Source organism: Cotesia glomerata, linkage group LG7, assembly GCF_020080835.1.
Source record: "Cotesia glomerata isolate CgM1 linkage group LG7, MPM_Cglom_v2.3, whole genome shotgun sequence".
In the NCBI taxonomy this organism is placed as follows: domain Eukaryota; kingdom Metazoa; phylum Arthropoda; class Insecta; order Hymenoptera; family Braconidae; genus Cotesia; species Cotesia glomerata.
Genome location: NC_058164.1, coordinates 20846184 through 20866340, shown reverse-complemented (window position 1 = coordinate 20866340; position 20157 = coordinate 20846184). Strand labels below are relative to the sequence as shown.

Here is a 20157-nt window from a genome sequence, read left to right as displayed (position 1 = left end):
TTTTTCTTAAGACTGGTAAGTTATTCTAAAATGCAAGATTCCAAATTTTGATGTTTTCTGAAATTCGCAGTTTAGTTTTTTAAATTTAAAAGTATAAAATTATGACAAATTATTGAAAATCGATTTTCATGGTTATTTAACACTTTTTAAGACACATGTCCAGCTTTCTGAAACCAAACCTCTTGAAAGACAAAAACATCAAAACCATAAACAATAAATTATCAAAACAAAATCCTCGAGCAGACAACCCGTAAATCTCGGGTTCCCATCAGCATTATTTCTTATTAAAACCATAAATAAATCATGAAAACTTTAGGTCGTCGCAAATCACGCGTGTAAACCTCTAGTATCGCAAAACATCTCAAGTACCAGTGGTCATACTGCGTCCAACTAACAATCGCATCATAGATAAAACGTCCTTCCATAACCTCGGCTCGGCAATAGCTTACCATTCCACTCAGGCATACTTTGAAAATTAATATTCGCTCGGTAGCTTAGATTTAGAACACAAATTTGTAGATTAGTATCCCCCGATATCGCTTGATTCAGTGTGCGGTGACCCACCGCTAGAAATCAACTTATCCCTTTTCACTCTCATCCTCTCCTAATCCATTTAATAAATTTATCATTCTCACAACTTAACTAATACAAGATTGCAACGAGCAATCATCCAGGCTTAGAATCAGATGAATAAAATAATTAATTAATCATTAATCAATCAATTTGACGGATAATTAAATAAATGCACCTGTGGCCTTCTGTTTGAGAAAATTAAATGCGTTATCCAAAGGACACAAGTCCTGAAGATAATTACCAATTCCCGTAGAATTGTTCAACTAATTAAGAACAATAAATCAAAAAATCCGGGCATTTTTTTGGACCAAGGGGCCAAGTCTTGGTCGTCCACTTCTGTCTTGTCTCCTTGATGACAATCGTATGATGATGCTCCTGCAGTCCTCAGCCTGTCGTTGTGTATAATGTAAGTGATCGAGTAAAGTGAAGGATAAGAGGCCTTAGGAGGAGAAACAGAGCTACAAAATAACGACTGCCAAGTGTTGGACGAAGACAGATTACACAGGGAATGAAGGACACTAACCACGAGCCAGCCATATCCGGCGAGGCCGAAAATCCTCGGGAGAATTAAGCGGAATCGAGTGTGTGTCTATGTGTGTGAGGACTAAGCGAATCGAGGGGAAACTGAAATGGACGAAAAGGGAAAACAAGGAAGAAAAGAAACGAAACGAAGCGAAAATAACAACTAAAAAAATTTATATATATATATATATATATATATATATATATATATATATATATATATATATATATATATGATGAATATAAGGATAGTCGTCACGGTTAGATAGAAAGAGAATTGTCTCCGTGCCTAAAGGCATTCGACCGAATTCCCTTTTATTTTGTTGGGCTTATTTCGCTGGTTTGGTTGTTGTTATTTTTCTTCTAAGGTGATTAATAAGTGCCACTGTCAAAAATTGTCAGAGGTCGTGGACGCAAAATTGGTTGACGCTTTTGATTTTTTGAGCTTTATAAAATCCTGGGATGAATTCGAGGATTTATTGAGAATATTTTATTGATGGGTCTTCCATCAAAATTGAAAAGACGTTAGAAACACACGTGACTGTGTTATAAGAGCTGATATTCCAATATTCATTCATAACTTTCGAGTGTACGAGTCAAGATTAATGTTTCGGGAAATATAAATCTTAGATTAATTCTTGATTCAGTTACGGGTCTTTCGTTTATATTCATAGCGACAAATTATATTTGAAGGCTGTTCTTAAAATTATTAACACAATTTGCAATTATTTCTTAAGTCGAAAAGAAGCGTGAAATTTGATTACAAGCTTATTTTCTCGAGAATTGAATATTCTGCAATATCTGAAAAATTACCGAAGCTAATAATGCTAAAAGACAAATTGAAACAGTTCAAGGATAGATATTTTTAATCCAAAACTTAAAATATTTTGTAACGTTTATAAAAACAACACTTCCAAGAAGATATCCTAAACATAATATTTAACTTTAGTCTATTGGAATAAAATTCGCAGTACAATCGAGTAAAGTTAGCATGACCGTTAACATGTATCCTGTCGAAAACTTTTTGTCAAGTTTCAGCTCTTGTTCGTCTTTATGGTTTGACTGCTCTCTTATGGTACTTTAGGGAAATACAATCGTCCGCTTACGTCCTAGTCTTCTTATATAGACTTTACCTATTATATTGTGTATTGCATTGTCTATTACATGACAATAAAATTGTTTGCCAACTATATTTCCCCCCACGAAACTTGAAGTTTCAAATCAACATTTTAATCGATCGAATATAAGGTATAGGTCCTCAGCCTTAAGGGGGTATTCCTGCCCAAAATTCTGAAAACATCTATTTTTTTCGATATTCTTAAAATTCAAACATTTGCAAATAATTCTTTACGAGATTTTTTAAAATCCGCAATTATTTTCAAAAATACAGTTACTTTAGAGACGTAGCATCTCGAAAAAAATTTTTTTTTAATTTAGTCTTAAATTAAAAAAAAAAAAAAATTAGAAAAACGGTTGACCCTAAAGGCCATCCCTGCAATTTCCCACCAATCCTATACCTAAACGCTTGAAATTGCACTTATGAAGTTTTTGAGCTCTTCGAGCTTATAAGTTTAATAAAAGTTTGATAGAACACTATTTTTTGAATTTTCAAATCGCAATAACTTTTGAATGAATGAACCGATTTTCACGTGGTTGGTGGCATTCTACGCAGTTTTTTAAGCTTCATGAAGAATCTAGTTTAAATTGATAGAACGAAAAATTTCGGAGTGATTCCGAAAAAACACTTTTTTCGGTTTTTTTTCGTCAACGATAACTCTCGAACAAATCAACCGATTTTCACCGGACTGGCGGCGATCGACGTGGTTTTTTTATGTTAAGAGCTGATTAGTTTTTGGAATTGATCGATTGAGCCGTTTAAAAGTTATTCCTAAAAAACCCCATTTGAAAAAATTTTTTTTTGTAGTTTTTTTGTGATTTCTCGAAATCTACCGGTCCGAATCGTTCCAAAGTATATTCAAAATCTAAGTTCACTCAAGCCCTTTCGAATGGTCGACCGACAATTGATCCCAGGACAACTCATCCCGCGATGTTGTGTCAGCGTCAAAATGTCCGCGACAAATTTGGGAATTGGGTGAATAAAGGATAAAGGGGGAAGGGGGGACCTTTTTTTTTTATTTTACTCAGTAGGAATTTTTTAGTAACTGAAAAAATATAATTCGGACAGCCCGGGACTCGAACTCGGATCGTTCGGTTACGCGCCAAAGGCTCTACCAGTTAAGCTATCCGAGACACTGTCTGTAACTACCATTCAGTCACCTATTAAGACCTGACTTGAGTAAACACCACCGTCCATCTTACGGTAAATAACAAATATTAATTTGTAGTTAAATTTGTCGTATAGACAAGTCAGTGACACAATCGGGGGTGAAATGTCGTGGGACCAATTGTCGGTGGACCCTTTCGAATGGCACCAACCGCGATCAAATTGGTCAAGCCGTTCAAAAGTTATGAGAGGTTTACATACATCCACACACACACACACACACACACACACACACACACACACACACACACACACACACACACACACACACACACACACACACACACACACACACACACACACACACACACACACACACACACACACACACACACACACATACAGACAGACATACAGACACCATCGCGGGAATAGTCAGGGAAGCTTCCTAGGACCTCGAAACGTCGAGATTCGATGAAAATTCGATTTTTGTAAAACGGGGTGAAAACAATAACTTCCCGATTTTTGAAAATCTTCGATTTTCTTAGCGGGAAATTCAAAATTTTGTGAATTTTTAAACAACTATAATTTTTGAATGCGTCGTTCGATTTTAATTTTCAAAAAAGCATTCGACGCAGTTTTTTCATCACAAAAAATGTATACATTTTTTTTTTTAATTTTTTCGGAATGGCTCGATGGATTAACTCTCAAATCTAATCAGATTTAAGTTTTGATAAACCTTTTCAGATGATGTGTCGGAGAATTCAATCGGTTGATTTGTTTTTGAGAAACCGTCCGACAAAAATTTATTTACACACACACACACACACACACACACACATACAGACGTACGGACATCATCGTGAAAATAGTCAGGAAAGCTTCCTAGGACCTCGAAACGTCGAGATTCGATGAAAACTCGATTTTCGTAAAACGCGGTAAAACCAATAACTACCCGATTTTTTAAAATTTTCAATTTTCTTAGCGGGAAGTTAAAAATTAACGGATCGTGTTATTACCGCGGACGCTAGGTTGCTTCACCATTTATTAGAGACACCAACACTTTTTGAAGTTTATCTGAGTAAAATTTACCAAAGTCTCCAGAATACTCATTTAAATATAACTTCTATCAAAATTATTAAAACTGATCACGGAGTCGCATTAAATTCTCCGTATCACGATCAAGTAATTTCCCTATTAATTATCCTGTTATCGGAGTCCTATCGTAGTTACTACCATTCTGCTCTCGAACATTGAATTAGTTTTCCAATTCGACAAATTTTTATTTATCATCGTAATTTTTATTATTAAGATAACCTGATTAATCAATTAATTAATCGAACAATCATCAACGTAAAAAAAAAACTTTTTATTAATCATGCCGTTTAAAATCTTGTAAACACGATAACTCAAAGAAAAATCAGTCAATTGTGTCTATATTTTATTTTAATAAATTTGTTTTATTTCCAAGATAAGCTCTATTAAAAATGACTCTTTAATTCACAATTGGTCAATGACAATTAACAAATAAAAATGAATTACACTAGTATTTGCTAATGGTAATGATAGCAATAACGTTATAATTCCTTGAAAATACAATTTCGAAGTGTCGTAAGTCAAAGAAAGTTCAATCTAAGTAAAGTTAGTCAAGTCAAAGTGGAGCTGAGTGATGCTTTTTGCCGGGTGACCAGTCGGCGACGACCAAACTCGCACTTCTTATCCCCATCGTTTGGTCAACGCTTATTATTAATTACTATATTAATCATCCAACTCCCAACGGACATTCTATTATACATAGCACCCACCTTAATCTCTCTCTACTTGTTTATTGAACATCAATCCTCAGCTAATGAATTGATCAATTTTTTATTCAGTTACTCAGTTTTAGTACAAGTTTAAAAGCTTGTAACTTTTAAACCACTCACCTTAGAATATTCATCCGTTAACTACTTTCTTCAAAATTTCAAACTCTATAAGTCTTGCTTTTATCATTTTTGCATGTCTTAAGCGTGAGCGCGCGAAGGCATACACAGAAAAAAAGGTTCACTTGAGCCAAGAAAATATTTTTCTTCATAATTATTTTCTTGAGCGAAAAAAAAATTTCAGTCAAGAAAATCTTCTTGTTTTGAGAAAATTCAGCCTCTTGCTCCAAAAAATTTAGTTCTTGATAGAAATAAATTTTCTTGTCTTGAGAAAATTTCTCTCTTGCTCCAAAAAATTAAATATCTTGATAGGAGTAAATTTTCATTAATATTTTTATTGATTAACAAGTCAAATGGGAAGATCACATAATATTGAATCATTTTTTTTCATTCAATATGTATAATTGCACGCTAAAATAATATAAAATAGGTATCAAATATCCAAAAGAAAAATTTTCTCAAGGTGAGAAAATTTTTTTTTTCAGCTGAAGTAGGTGGCGCTTCTTCCCTAATATAAAGTATCTAAAAATCTTGATCAAATATAAAAATTTATTGTATCAAGTATTTATGATAATTTGAATTAAGAAAAAATTACTTCCACCAAGAGTAGAATTTCAAGAAAAATTTTTACTTCGGCCAACACAACTTCGGTCTTCCTTCAGGCATCCGAAAATTTTCTTGAGCTAAAAATTTTGTTCTCCAGTTAAGAAATTTTTCTCTCTGCGTCGCTCTACTTCGGCCTAAAAATCCAGTTTCCTATGTCGTCAAAAGAAATTGTATTTTTAATCCATAATCCTCGTACAAATGTTAAAATAAAATACACTGGTGGCAAGAAGAATGATTACTGAACTAATTAAAATTACTGCTTGATAAATTTATTATCAATTTTAGTGAAAAAACCCGTTTTTTAAAACTTATAGTTGAAATAACTGTCAAAATATGGTGGTGTGGTCAAGATAATTAAAGATATGTACAATTTTAGGACTCAATTTTTTTTCAGCCCTGTCATTAAACTTTAATGAAGAACCCTATTCAATATCAAAGCTTGGTATTGCTTCGTTTAGTTGTAATTAAAACATTTTGATTGGCATTCACTCCAAATTTTCCCATTTTGGTCGGCCATATGTTTATTTTTTTACAGTGACTCTGCGACCGAGACAACGTATGTATGCGTTTTGACTTGTAAGTAGTTGATATAACGGAACACGTAAGGGCGTTTTGTTCGCATCATAAATAATTACTGTACGCGGGAAATTAAAAATAAATTAACAAATATTTAATTTTATGTAAAACCTGTGTGCTTAAGGTGTGCACATTGGGATTTTCCAAACTTTTTTTTCATAATACCAATTTTTTAGGATATCTTAAATTTTAGGTGAAAAAATGTTGAAGCTTGAAAAAAAAATTTTTTTTTTTGTTTTTCAGAACAATGTGAATCTTGCATAGAAGCCCGAGAAGAACAAGAGAGAATGGACTTATTAACATATGAAAACGCATCTATTTTCATTCAGTGCGTGGAAGGAGCCGAAGAACCCGAGGTAATTGAGTAAATTTATAAATTTATAAAAATAATTTAAAAACTCGTCGAATACTGTCAAGTCATACAATAAATTCATTAGAAAGTGCTTTTTATATCCGTCTAGTATAAACTTTATTACACACTGTAGATTAATAGTAGCCGATTATAATTAAAAACTTGTCATTTATTTCACAGTAATAATTGTTATTATGGTACTTTGAGTGCTCGTGAATTAACTGTTAGATTTTTTTAAACTCTAAAACTACTCTCATTCTGTCCTCGTCTCTATTTCTTCATTTTTACTTTTTTCAAGTTAGGTCTTTAATTTTTTTTTTTTTTTTTTACGCTGACAATTTAATTCACTTTTAATCAGTCTATAGGCCGTTCACTTCATTCATTCTCACCGTGACTTAACACTTTGTATACTTTGTGTTGTATAGATATAATATACGTTCGTATAGATATAATATAACTTACCTCATGTATCTCTAATATCGATGTTTTAGAGTACTGTTAAGAGCTCGCGACCCTCAAGATCCAGGAGAAAAGCCAAAGGATCGCATGAACTGAAAGTTTCTTCACAAATCACACTTAAAGAGCTCAAAGTTATGGTAAGTGACATTTTTTTATTTTTATTAAATTTTAATATGCAGTTTTACTAAAATTACAAATTAAAATTTCTAAAAACTGTTAATAGAATTTAATATTTGTCTGCGAAAAATCAACATGAAAAATTGAAAGAAAATTTGATAATTTTTTTTTTATTAATTTCTAGAAATCAAATGTACAATTTACAAATTTTTACTAATTTCATATTTTTTTGCTCATTATCATTACAAAAACTCTAGAAATACAAAAATTACAATTTCTTGAATTTCAAAAACACAAAATAAGAAAATATAAATTTTTGTTTTTAATATTTGGTCAAATTTTTTTAATAAACATTAAATGTATTAAATCGATTAAAAAATCAAAATTTACATTGAAATTTTTCTTAAATTCGCGAAAAATTTTAAATATTATCAAAAAAATTCAAAGTTTCTCTCGAAAAAATTTTTCGGAATTTTTTTCTATTGCATAAATGTAAATCCATAAACAAGTTTATCAAAAATTTTACTTCTTTATTTGAAATTTCCTCAGTATATTTTTTAACAACTTTCTAAAAATAGTTCAAGTTTCTGTTTTAAACTAAAAATTTCTTATTCAAACTATGTATTGCTACTTATCACTGAATTTAAGTCCGAGTCGATAACTTTTTCCATCATCGATACTATTTTTCAAGAGTTTCAGTAGATGGCGCTAGTTGCATTTACTAATATTTTAACTATACTTGAAAATGACGTTTTTTAAGTTAAGAAAAAGGTTTTTTGAAGTATAACATCTCAAAATTTTAAGTTTTTTAATACATATACAATTGTTATACTCAAAGACATTAAAAATGTTACATCGTAAAAATACAACTTACTTTTAAATTAACAGCCGGTCCCAGCTATTGCAGCTTCGTGAATTTCTCCGAAACAAAGAAAATTAAAAAAAAAAATCTCTGCTACTCGATAGATTTAATTATCTATTTTTTATCAGAGCGTCTTTTACGAAATATCATTTCATTAAAAACAACTCATGAATCGGTTCTTAAAGTTGACATAAAAAAGCCGAAGTTGAAAAATTAGCAACTAATTTTCCACAAATGTTTGCTAAACTTACTTTAAGAAAATTTCCAATTCCTTAAACTTTCTCAAGAATTCAGGTTCCTTAAAGTGTAGCCCGTAAATTTTTTGCAACCTGAACTTCCCCTTGGTAAAAAAATTCATTGGAATAAAAAAAGGTGAATAAGTTATTACCCCATATATTACAATTACATCTAATATTCTTGAACTAACACCGATACGTTAGAAGAGGAGCAATCTCAATATGAAGATAAAGTTGAAACTCGCCGAAGACCGAAAAGTAGTAAAATTAATAGTTATGACTTAGCATATGCGCATCTCTTACAAACACAGACAACACACACGGATTTTAAACTATTAACCATATTTATATTACAAAACGAGTGTATGGAGTATCCCCACGTATGGGAGTGTGTACAGCATCCATAATCTCTTAGAGTCTGGGCCATAAGCAAAAACCAAGAGCATAAACCTTCGGCTTAATAACAGGCCTCGTGACTTAACTTGACTTGATTTTCTCTCTCGGTATTTTTATTTTTTTTTATTTTTAAAAATTCATCTCAACAAATCTCGAAACTACGCTATCGATAGTAGTCCCACTTGGAGTAATTTAAATTTTAAAAATATTTTTTTTTGCACGAAAAAGAAAAAATAATAAATTTTTTTTTATCTGTTTCTGTTTACATTTAATGTCTTGAGCGTTTCGCGGTCGTAAAATTCAAAGAGAATATGGTTTTCAGTATATTATCAAGTCGAAGGAAAAAGATAAAAAGAAAGAGGTAAAGATAAATATAAAGAGAGACTCTTACTCTTGGTTATAGTATTTAAGTCTCAAGGGTCCGAGAGACATATAAACAGAAACGTGCTGCTTCCACAAATTAAGCAATTACCGGGTTTGTTGTGTAAGGCTTAAATAATACTCAAGGCGCCGTTAATTTGTTTTATACGTGTATTTTATTTATTTACTAGTAGTATGCCCCACCATATTTTATTTTAAATTATTTTTTTCAACAACTTTTCAAATTCAATTTTTTTTGCAGCATTATCAAAAATCTTATTGAAAAAATTTTTTTTAAACTTGCGCTTAAGAAATTTAAAAACTTTAAAAATTTTTTCTTCAAACTCTATTTTTGATAAATTTGAAACAAAAATTAATTATTCGAAAAAATTTCAACCAGAATTTTAAAAAATATTCATTTGATGTCAAAATCGATTTCTAATAATTTCGGGTATTATAATTTTACCAAAAATTTTCAAAATTATCCTTAAACTTAAGGTAGTACTACCGGTTTTAGAATTAACGTTCAGAATTTAATGAAACTTGGCATATTGGTACTTTATAATATCATAATTAAGCAGTAAAATTTTTGGAAGCTTACAGAGAACTGAAAAAAAGATATTAATATTTATAAATTTTTGCCGTCACTATTGATATTTATGAGAAATCACAGACTTTATTTTATTTCACAAAATTGGACGTTCAGATTTCTATAACATTGGTATCAATAGAAAGAGAAAAATTTATTGACCATTGTGTGCAAATAAAACCATAAACTCAGAGCTTGTGATAAGAATAATTCACTCTTATAATTTAGATAAAAAATATAAAAGTATATCATGTAAGCAAACCATTCGTAACGTGATTGGTCAAATATATCATAAGCATGAAAATATATATAATTCCATACCAACATTCAGACGCGCGCTTGCGCGCGCAATGTATGCTAATAGTTAAAAAATAATTGAGAAAAAAGTACTGTCAACTTAAGGTAGTTCACTTAGGACATATAGTTTGTGCTACTTCTTTCTTTTTCACTCGCTAGTGCTGCTTTTCTCACGAGTTATCTCTTATTCGCTTTTACTAATGGTTATTTTTGTTTAACTAGCCAGTTTATTTACAATTTATAAAAAACTACATGGTAAAAAATTTCAAAGTTTCTTTGGATTATTTTAAGTATATTATTCTAACAGGTATCAGTTTTTTGAAACGATCTTAAAATCCTTTCAATGCAATAACCATTAATATTTGTGATTTTCTCACTCTCCACCTATACTGTCTGTGCTAAAATGTCATTTTTGATGGGCTATTATCTCATTTCTGGTATGATCAATTGATTTCAAATTTCAACAGCACATGTAATGAGTATTCTATTACCCATATTTCAAATTTCGAAAACTTCTTAAAATTTTGCATTGACCGAACTACTTTAAATGTGGCAACGCCACAGTAAAGGTTAGGACGCGCGCGAAATTCAAACATACACCAATGCGGTATGTTTTTCGTTAAATTCCTTTGCCAATGCGACTTGTTTCAGATTTTTTTTATACATCTTTTTGGTAACTCTTTTACTTTTTCAATGAAATACTTTTTTTGTTCATTTTAATAAATTTAATTCAGACATTTTAGTAAATAGACATATGCAACTGATAATTAGTGTAAAAATTAATAAATTTCTTCGCAATAGATTTCCGCGCATGAACTCATACATGTTGAGTGAAACAGAATATATTTCTGTCTCTATAACTTTTACGCGGTGTTGCCAAATAAAAATACTACTAAAGTCAAATCACACAAAGCACTAATTTGACACCTGTGGTAACGGTAGTACTACCTTAATTACAAACAATATTGTTTGTAAATAAAGTTTTTAAATTTTAAATAATTTTTAGACGATGAATATTTGCGGCGCGCCACCGATGGACCAGCATTTAATTCTTGGAGACCACGAACTCGAGGATAGCTCTCAGAATATTGGAGCCTTAGGTGTTTTCCCTGGAGCTATTTTGAGGCTAAAGGTAAGATTTTTTTTTTCAAGCCTATTATTTTCAGTTCCTAAAATTAGTGATTTAGAAATAGTTCTAGTCTGCATTTTATTTTTTGAAATCAAATATTTTATCTTAATTCAATTTTCTAACAAAAAAAATGATATTTAATCAAGATTTTAAACTTCCTGAAAACAATTTTTTGTAGACAATTATACGAACAGCAATCAGTTCCACAGATAGTGTTCACTGACATTAACAGTAACATTAAACACGTGAGCGGAAGGTTGACAAACGTTCGCAATTTAGAGTTAAGATCTCACTAGCTCAGCCTAAGTCTCATTCTTATTCTAATTCTAAGACTCTCTAATACAACTAAGACCAAGAAAATTACATTCGCGGTATATATAAGAACAATAGTGTAATTTTCATGGTCATTATATTGTCGTCGTACACAAATCTTAGCTCGTGATAACGAATAAGATAAAGAATGACTTAGAATGACAATTAGAATCAGACTAACCCTTTTCTTCCCAACTCCGGGATTACAAGATTAAGTCGCGTTAATTAGAGATTTAGCTCAAGTCTTTAATATGTCAATCCAGACACGCGATCTCCAGCTTCCGCTTTGCTCAAAAAGTACAAGAATAAGAAATTATAATTACTAATAACTGATAATTGATAATAAATAATGAATTACTGACTGTGGAATGAGAATTTATATTATGAAAAACAAAATGGAGATGATTGAGGAAAATAGATGCTTAACATTCTGTAATAATGGATTTTGTAGTACTTTTAGATACGTCTCCGTAAGTATAATATATAGTTGCTACTTGCTGAGGTTTTATAAACTGTAGTTATAATAACTATTCAGCCCCAGCATTCTTTCTCTAGTATTACAGTTCACTGAGTTTATTACTTCTTAGCATTGATTAAATAAAAGATACCATAAACTTTGCTGTAAAATCCTGTTGTTTTAAAAATTTTCTCATTATTAATTTTACATTAAATATGTTCATAGTTTTACGATTAAAAAAAAAAAAAAAAAACTTGATGCATTTCAACGAAAAAAAGTCGTTCAGTAGCTTATTTTTTTGTTCTTTTCTTATTAAATCAATTGACTGAGTTTATAAATTTATTTAAAAATCGCATGTTTCAATATTCTTAAAGTTTTAAATATTTATTAGGATGGTGAAAAAAAAAAAAAAAAAAAAAAAAAACAATTTTTAATTTTCTTCAAATTTTATGACACTAAAGTTGACAGACAGAAATTTTTTTAGAATTTTTTAGCAATGAAATTATTATGAAAAAAATTTAATAAAAAATTTCCACATGTGAAAATTAAAAAAAAATTTTGGTGCAAATTTTTAAAAGCATTTTTTCATTGTTATTTATTTGTGATAAAAATTTAAAAAATTGACAGTTGTCAGCTAACTTTAGTATCATCAAATTTCAAATGAGTTTCTGTTACATATAAAAAAGAATATTTAAGGCGCAGTTTTTTTTATCGCAATTCTACTATACATGCAATGAATTTCCGTTTTCACATATAAATAATATGTGAAAAAATTTCTTTAGTTTTCATCAAAAAAATCTGAAAAAAAATTTTTTTTTTTAATTTTACAATACATATTTTTAGAAGAAATTTAATTCTATGATTTGCTTTTTATTAAAATGTACAATGGTTGGTCAGTATTGTTCTTGCATTATCAGGTAGATCTATATGAAAAAAATAGCAATTATTGCAATTAACAATACATAAACAAGATCAAAGATTAATAAATGAAAAAATAAGAAAAACTAGTTGATTTGTGCAAATATTCGGCACAATATCGGTATCAAATAACAAACGAATACATTATAATGTGGAAATAAGATTTGAATCCATTACTACTGTTCAAAATAAAATATCTTCCATAAATAAATGTATATTTATGGAAGATATAATATAATTGCTTTCATTTACACACTTACCTATAAAAAATACGACTATTCGTTTCTTGATCGATATTTTGCGAAATATTATGTTATCTACATTAAATAAATACATTTACGTATGTATAAACTGAGCAAATGAGGCTTTCGACCCTCGTGTGTTGGCGCACACGCTTCGCTCGTTGCGCCAACCCACCTATAGCCAAAAATCCTATTCACTCAGTTACATAATATACTATTACGTTAGATTGTAAATAATAATTGGTATCATATTTATTTACAACTTTATTTATTACACTGACGCATAAAATGTAAATAATTCAAAAGCTATCATGTTATAGTTACACAGATTGTTAATGGTTGACACTTTCTATATTATTTCAACATAATTGAATGTATTTTTAACAGATACTGCTGCATTTTTTTAAAAAAGTTTTCTTAAGTAATTTTATTGTTAAAAAAATTTTTTTTCATATTTTTTGACAATTGCGAAAATTATAAGCTATAACATAGAATTTGAATTTTTAAGATTTGAATACTAATTGTTTAAAAGATATACTTCATCGATTTTCTTTTGCCAAAAATTTTTAGTAATAATGGATATATTCGGACGCTGCTTTTGGCTTATTATTTAAAGTATCTTAATCATTTTTTTTATATATATTTTCAGTTTTTCTTATTTTATTTTCATTGTTTTTTCACCTTATTTTTGTATTATTGATAGATATTTGTTTTTATTATATAGATACCTGATGATGTCAAATTTACTAACAAAACACGCAGCTCTAAATAAAAATAAATCTTTTTTGGTCATTTCATTCGACATATCAAAATAATTATCATTTCTCGCTAAAAAAATAATGAATTTAAAAAAATTGGGAAATCATTCTTTCCAGTCTGATGTTTTGAAATTTAGAGAACATAAAAAACAGGACAATTTAGCTTAAATTTCTAAATTATTTTATTAAAGCAGACCATTGTGATTATGATAATGATAATACTGTCGAATACCTAAAAAAAATAGGATAGGATTGACAAGAATGTTAAAGTATAAGAGTGAAAGAGTGAGATTAATAAAAAGAGTGAGGGAGAGAACTGAAAAGAAGAAGCGCGTCCAACGTGGACATTCGTCACACGACATCAAACGCGGCTGCCGACGGCGACGGCGACGGTCAACCGACTTTAAAGACTTTGTGTGTTGCGCGTTATGTGCCCCGTACCGATTGCGCTCCCTATCCCGATCCCTAACCCGGATCACCGCTTTACTCGGATTGAATGTCCATCAACAAACTCCGCAACTTCATGCCGATTTTTGAGCCGTCGGTGACATGTGAAGGGTGAGGGTGGACCATAAATTAAGTTAACCAACATGAGGTCCAAGTTACCAGATACTGAGGAATTAAATAAATATAAGTAGTTGAATAATTAAAATGAAAGCGAGCCGCGGCGGTTGCAATATTTGTGTCAGTGGTATTGTTTTTGAACATTTATGAGTTTATTTTTATAAAATAATTATCAATTACATTCATATTAATCAATCTTTTAATAAATAAAAAAACAAATTACTATAGAGAAATAATACATCAATCTATAGAATTTTTAATCTTTGTTCCGTTATAACTAATTAATACACTTGTAAGTGAGATGAAATTTTTTATGACATGTAGATAATCCCGTAAAAATTTTTTGATACGGTTCTATCAGGATACATATGAAAAATCATTTTTTATAATTTATTAATTTCTTATTTTTTATCGAAATGTGTACATCGGTTAGTATATTCTATTAAACAAAAATTTATTAAATGATAAAAATAAAAACCAAAATTAGATAATCTCCTTAGTAAAGTTAACGAAATTACGTTCATTTTAAAGATTAACTTTTATTTATGGAGATAATTTAGCGATGATGCACCCTACGTCGGAGATTTTCAACATTCCTCTTGATTAGAAAATTATATATGAATATCGCAAGTCACATGAAGACAAATCATTAGGCTCCGTCTGTTCATACAATTTAAAAAAATTTTTTTCTTAATTCTATTTTATTAATTTATTTATCATTTTACTTCTGGTAGTGATTCTATCGAGGTGGTACACACCTGTATATAGAACCAGAAGGAATACGTAGTTAGACATAATTACATCATATTAATATATGATAATCGATTATTTAAGTACAAAGTAATAAGTAATAAGTACATTATTTTAACAAATTTTAATGATTTAGGTTTCTCAATTATTTATAAGTCTAAGCATTCTTAGATTTTAACCAGATCCCAAGTTTTTTACGTAAAATTGACATAGAATAATTGAACAATTTCGTTTCATTAGGTTGGTAAATTGTAATATTTAATTGCTACATAAAGAACATTTTTTGTGCTGATAGATTTATTAATTTTAGGTAGAGGTATAAGTTTTGCACGAGTATTTAGTGGTTTTTCAGCATATAGAGATTTATAATGATCAAAATATTTTGGAAAAATCAATTTTTTCGGGAAAAAAAACATCTAAAGAACTAAAATAAAATTCATTTGATTAAATAATGATTGATTCCGATAATTTATCTCAACTCAGTGAAGTGACTTATTTAAGTTTTTTTTTTTTATTCTATGTGCGTGACAAAAAAAAAGTATTAAAAAAAATTTACAATTATACCGATAATATTCATAACAAATCCGATTTTTCGATCATCAATTAAATATTTGACAAGTGATGGAAAAATGTAGAAAATAGTTTATTTTTGGATTCTAATTAAATGAAACTGACTAGTACAAATTTGTTTCATATTTTAGATAATTCGCTTACAAAATAGTGCACATTCAAAAAAAATTTTTAAGCTATATTCTGTGATAAACATTTTTTGTGACGAAATAATTAAAATTTTGGCGACAAAAAAATCTTTTTTGTCTTTAATAATTTCTTGAATAGAAAAAAATTAATTAGATTTTTTCTACAAGAAATTGAAAAATTTCTTGCCGTGAATAATATTTTTCGAACCGAACGTTGACTTGATAACTAACAAGGTCTATCAATTTGAACAGAACCTTAACTAAAATTACAATAACAATTAGCAAAAAAGTAATGAATTTAACTTTTTATGAATGAGCTTTTCTATTTGTGGATATTGTAAAGCGTGAGATTAAAATTCTGGGCAACAACGAAGCCTTTTTACATGGAGTTTATCGTAAAACCGGATAGTCTCCTTGGACGTTGAAGTACATACTTACTTTTATATATTTTTCTCCTTCATCTTAGTTACTTTTTATATTTATTTATTTATTTTTGATCTGGTGGGTACCTTGAAGACAGTAAACGCGGCTTCTCGTGCAGATAATGGCAATAATTATACGCGCTGGTCAAGTCTTGGCATTAAAATCAAATCACTCCTCTGTATACAATATACTCCTCTCCTTTATATATACATAATACTAGTCAGTCAGTCAGTCAGTTTCCAGGTGTGTCAGAGAGCCACTTACTCCCCGAAAATCCACATCCAGATCTTGGGTAATAAAGTTCTTAAAGGTTTTACTTGGTAACGAGTTTATTATTATTTACTCGCTCGAGAACTCCGTTAACAGACCAGGGGCTTCATGTTATGTCCGAGATTTTTAAACGCCGGAAAACAATATAAATATTTTTATTAACGTATTTATTTATCAGAACGCCGTTGAAAAATTTTACTTTTTTTTTTCTCAGACATTTTTTTGGCCAGCAACGGATAGTCGTTGCAAAAAATACAATTTTGTAATTAAATGATTGTTTTATAATTTCAAACAGTCAATAAAAATTTCATTTTATCAAAAATAGTTCGTATTTATTTTTAAAAACGAAATTTTAACAAAATCACTGACACAATTATTTAAAATAAAAAAAATTCTGTCGTTTTCGTCCAAATTTCAGTGGCACGTCAATTGAATAGTTTTGAGACTATCTTATAGATGGCGAAAGGTAGCTAAAATTTTTCACTTGCAAAGTGGTAAACTGAGTAATTTTATTCAGAACGAAAGTTTATTAGATGTTATTGCATACATTAATAGCAATCGTGAAAGTATATGCTCTATTATCGCCTGAAAATAAAAATCCTAACATTGCATCATATTAAATCGTACCTGACAGTCATAATTTATAAATAAAGTAAATAAAAAGCACACTTTTAGAAATTAAAATGATCGCAAAATAATCAAAATTTTTTGTTAATTGTATGATTACTAATTTTAACCTGAAAAGTGATTTAATGGTTTATGGTATGGAATTTTTAAGCCTTTATGCAGAGCTTAATACGATAACTTTTGAAGAAATTAATTTTTTTACTTGATGTTGTTTTTGTTATCTTAATTTGATAAATGGAAAGTTATAGAATGACAATTGCACCTTGATATTGTTTTAGTTAACTATATTTAATTTTTTTCGGCTGGCAGATGGAAAAATTTTCTGTCTTTCAAGTAATCACGTATAACATTCCAAATTATACTCAGTGACATCTGTAGTGAAAAAAAATTTCAAATCGTAGCTAGTATGATCCAGATTATACTGAGTGATATCTGGATTATAGTCATTGTAATCTTCCATTTTCCTCAGTAAAATCTCAGATTATACCACGTAAGTTTCCACTGGATATAATCCGAGATTATATCCTGTAGAATTTGGATTATACTCAGTATAATCTTGGATTATACCCAATGATATCTGCGCCATTTTCTTTCTAGCACCGTTATAATTATTAGAATTACAATTATCTGCGCTATGTTCTTTCTACAGCCGTAATAATTATTAGAATTACAAGATATATAAAAATAGTGTACAAGACGTATGTTTTTACGTTTAGACTTTTGACAATAAGATCTAACCTGTTCATAGTCATATGATAATGCTGAGTGCGCGGGCACTTAATGAAATTTATTTTTACTACAAATGTCACTGAGTGTAATCTGGAATGTTATCCAGTATACTTTTGTTCTTTCCGTGTACTATATTGAATTTTGTAAATGGCTGACTGCTGGTAATCCAGTCTGTAATTGGTTTTTTTTTTTTATGATTCACGAATGGAACGAAAGAGCTTTTAAGCTCTGATGTTTTGAAGTTTTTGACAATAATCTTTTTGTTTCTTAAATTTTTCTCGTGTGAAAGACAAATTTGGATTTACCAAACTTTTTTTAATTTTCATAGAAGAAAGTTAAAAAAGTTTAGTCAAGTTGAATCCGACAATTTTCAAGGGTCTGTATATAATGATAACCATATCATTTTTACTACCAAAAAAAAATATTGGCTTAAATTATGAAAGTTTATTTCAGAATAATTCCAAAGACTGTGTATTTTTTAGATATTATTCCTTTCGATAAAACAACTCATTCTTACAATAAAATTTTAATCGAATTCCTTAAATATTCACACAATGCTACTCTCGAGAGTCAAAAAAATCCTCGTATAAATCATAGCATTTTCTAATTTTTTATTCCCCCGTTTTTTATCAAACACACAGTGACCACACATGACCCTGTGCCCATAAATATTCCTATTAATATTAAGTTACGTTGCCTTATATAGTAAATACGTACACATGCACATTCATATTCATATTTATAACGGAAACACAGAAACTATGAAATAAGACTGCACACGAGTGTCAAGTCTCGAGTTAAATCCGTACAAAAAAAAAAAAAAACTAACGAAAATCGTAGGCAAGCAAAAAAATCAAACCAAAGAAAAAAACAAGTTAAATTTTGTATGCTAGGGACGAATCTCATATAGGACACAGCTGGGAATTGACCAGAGGCCAAAATTCATGGGGATATTTCCGTTTACATTTTTTCATGACAGTTATCAACTTTCTTCTTTTTATATTTATCTTTATTAAATTGTTATTTTTTTTATCTTGATATTGCTTTTAATATTCAAACCAAAATTACTAATCCATATATAATACCTTTTTCTGCACTTTTATAATCAATAAATTATTGCTTTAGAAGTTCTACTCAAGTGACAGTGACGCAATATATATTTGTCATAGCATAGCATTACAAAATATAGCATTCGCTCAATGAGCTCTCCCTCTTACTAATATTTGCTTTTTTCAATGCGACAAATTATCAAATAAATTTATCTGTACACTTATGAAATGATTTATTAATCGTTTAATTATTAATAACCGTTTAATTTTATTTGACTTCAAAATTTTTTTCTCTGTATTTTGTGCCATTTAGTACAAAAAATTAATTCTAAGAAATGATTCATTAATGAAGAAAAATAATAATAGCAGTAATTAACGCTTTTATAAGTGTATTTATCATCTTATAAAGTCATAAATTCATTCAAGTTCACTAAATATCATAAGTTTTGATTTATGCGATTTGTTTATTTTTAGATTGATTTATCGTGAAGTAGGTGTAGAAAAATGTGATAAAAATGTTATTTATGGAGAAGTCAGTAGGTTCGTATGTTTCTGTGTCATCACGATTTCTTTCGAAATTTTTATCGTTCAAGAATTACTTACGAAAGTTCAAAATATCTAAATTTTTTCATAATTTCGCCGTCTTGAAGAATTAAAAATTTTCTCTCGAAAAATGAAAAAAAAAATTTTTCATTATCATGTTTTTATACTAAAATTTTCATAGTAAAATAAATTTAATCTTTGACTATTTTTAATTAATAAAAAATAGTGTCGCGGCGGTTAATAGATGGCGAGTAATAACCTAAAGTGTTCGCTTGCGAAAGAATTAAGTAATTAAATTTATTAAAAAAATTATCTTCGATATTGTTATTGGTTCATTTGTTTTAAATATTTACTTAAAATTTTTAGTTCGTATTAATTTCTAAGTAAAATTTAATGAAATTGAAAGATCAGAGAATTTTGTTTTTAATTTCTAATAAAATCATAAACTGATTTAAGTTGATTAAAAAAAATTTTGTTTTTAAAATTTTTTCTCTTTAGAAATTTTATAAATGAATCTATGACACATAAGTATAATCATTTTTCAAGTATCTATTATACCAGTTCATAAATCCAATATTATGATACTAGTCAGAGAAA

At 29.2% G+C, this 20157-nt stretch overlaps 1 protein-coding gene across 2 annotated transcripts in view; it reads left to right on the top strand.

Moving 5' to 3' along the window:
• LOC123269911 (ubiquitin carboxyl-terminal hydrolase 48-like) overlaps nucleotides 1-20157 on the top strand; it is a 92273-nt gene that overhangs the window by 44780 nt on the left and 27336 nt on the right. For both annotated transcript variants that reach the window (XM_044735824.1, XM_044735823.1), the window contains exons 7-9: nucleotides 6667-6779; nucleotides 7267-7371; nucleotides 11098-11223. In XM_044735824.1, coding sequence (XP_044591759.1) covers nucleotides 6667-6779; nucleotides 7267-7371; nucleotides 11098-11223 — 344 coding nt within the window. The remainder of the gene's footprint in view (nucleotides 1-6666; nucleotides 6780-7266; nucleotides 7372-11097; nucleotides 11224-20157) is intronic.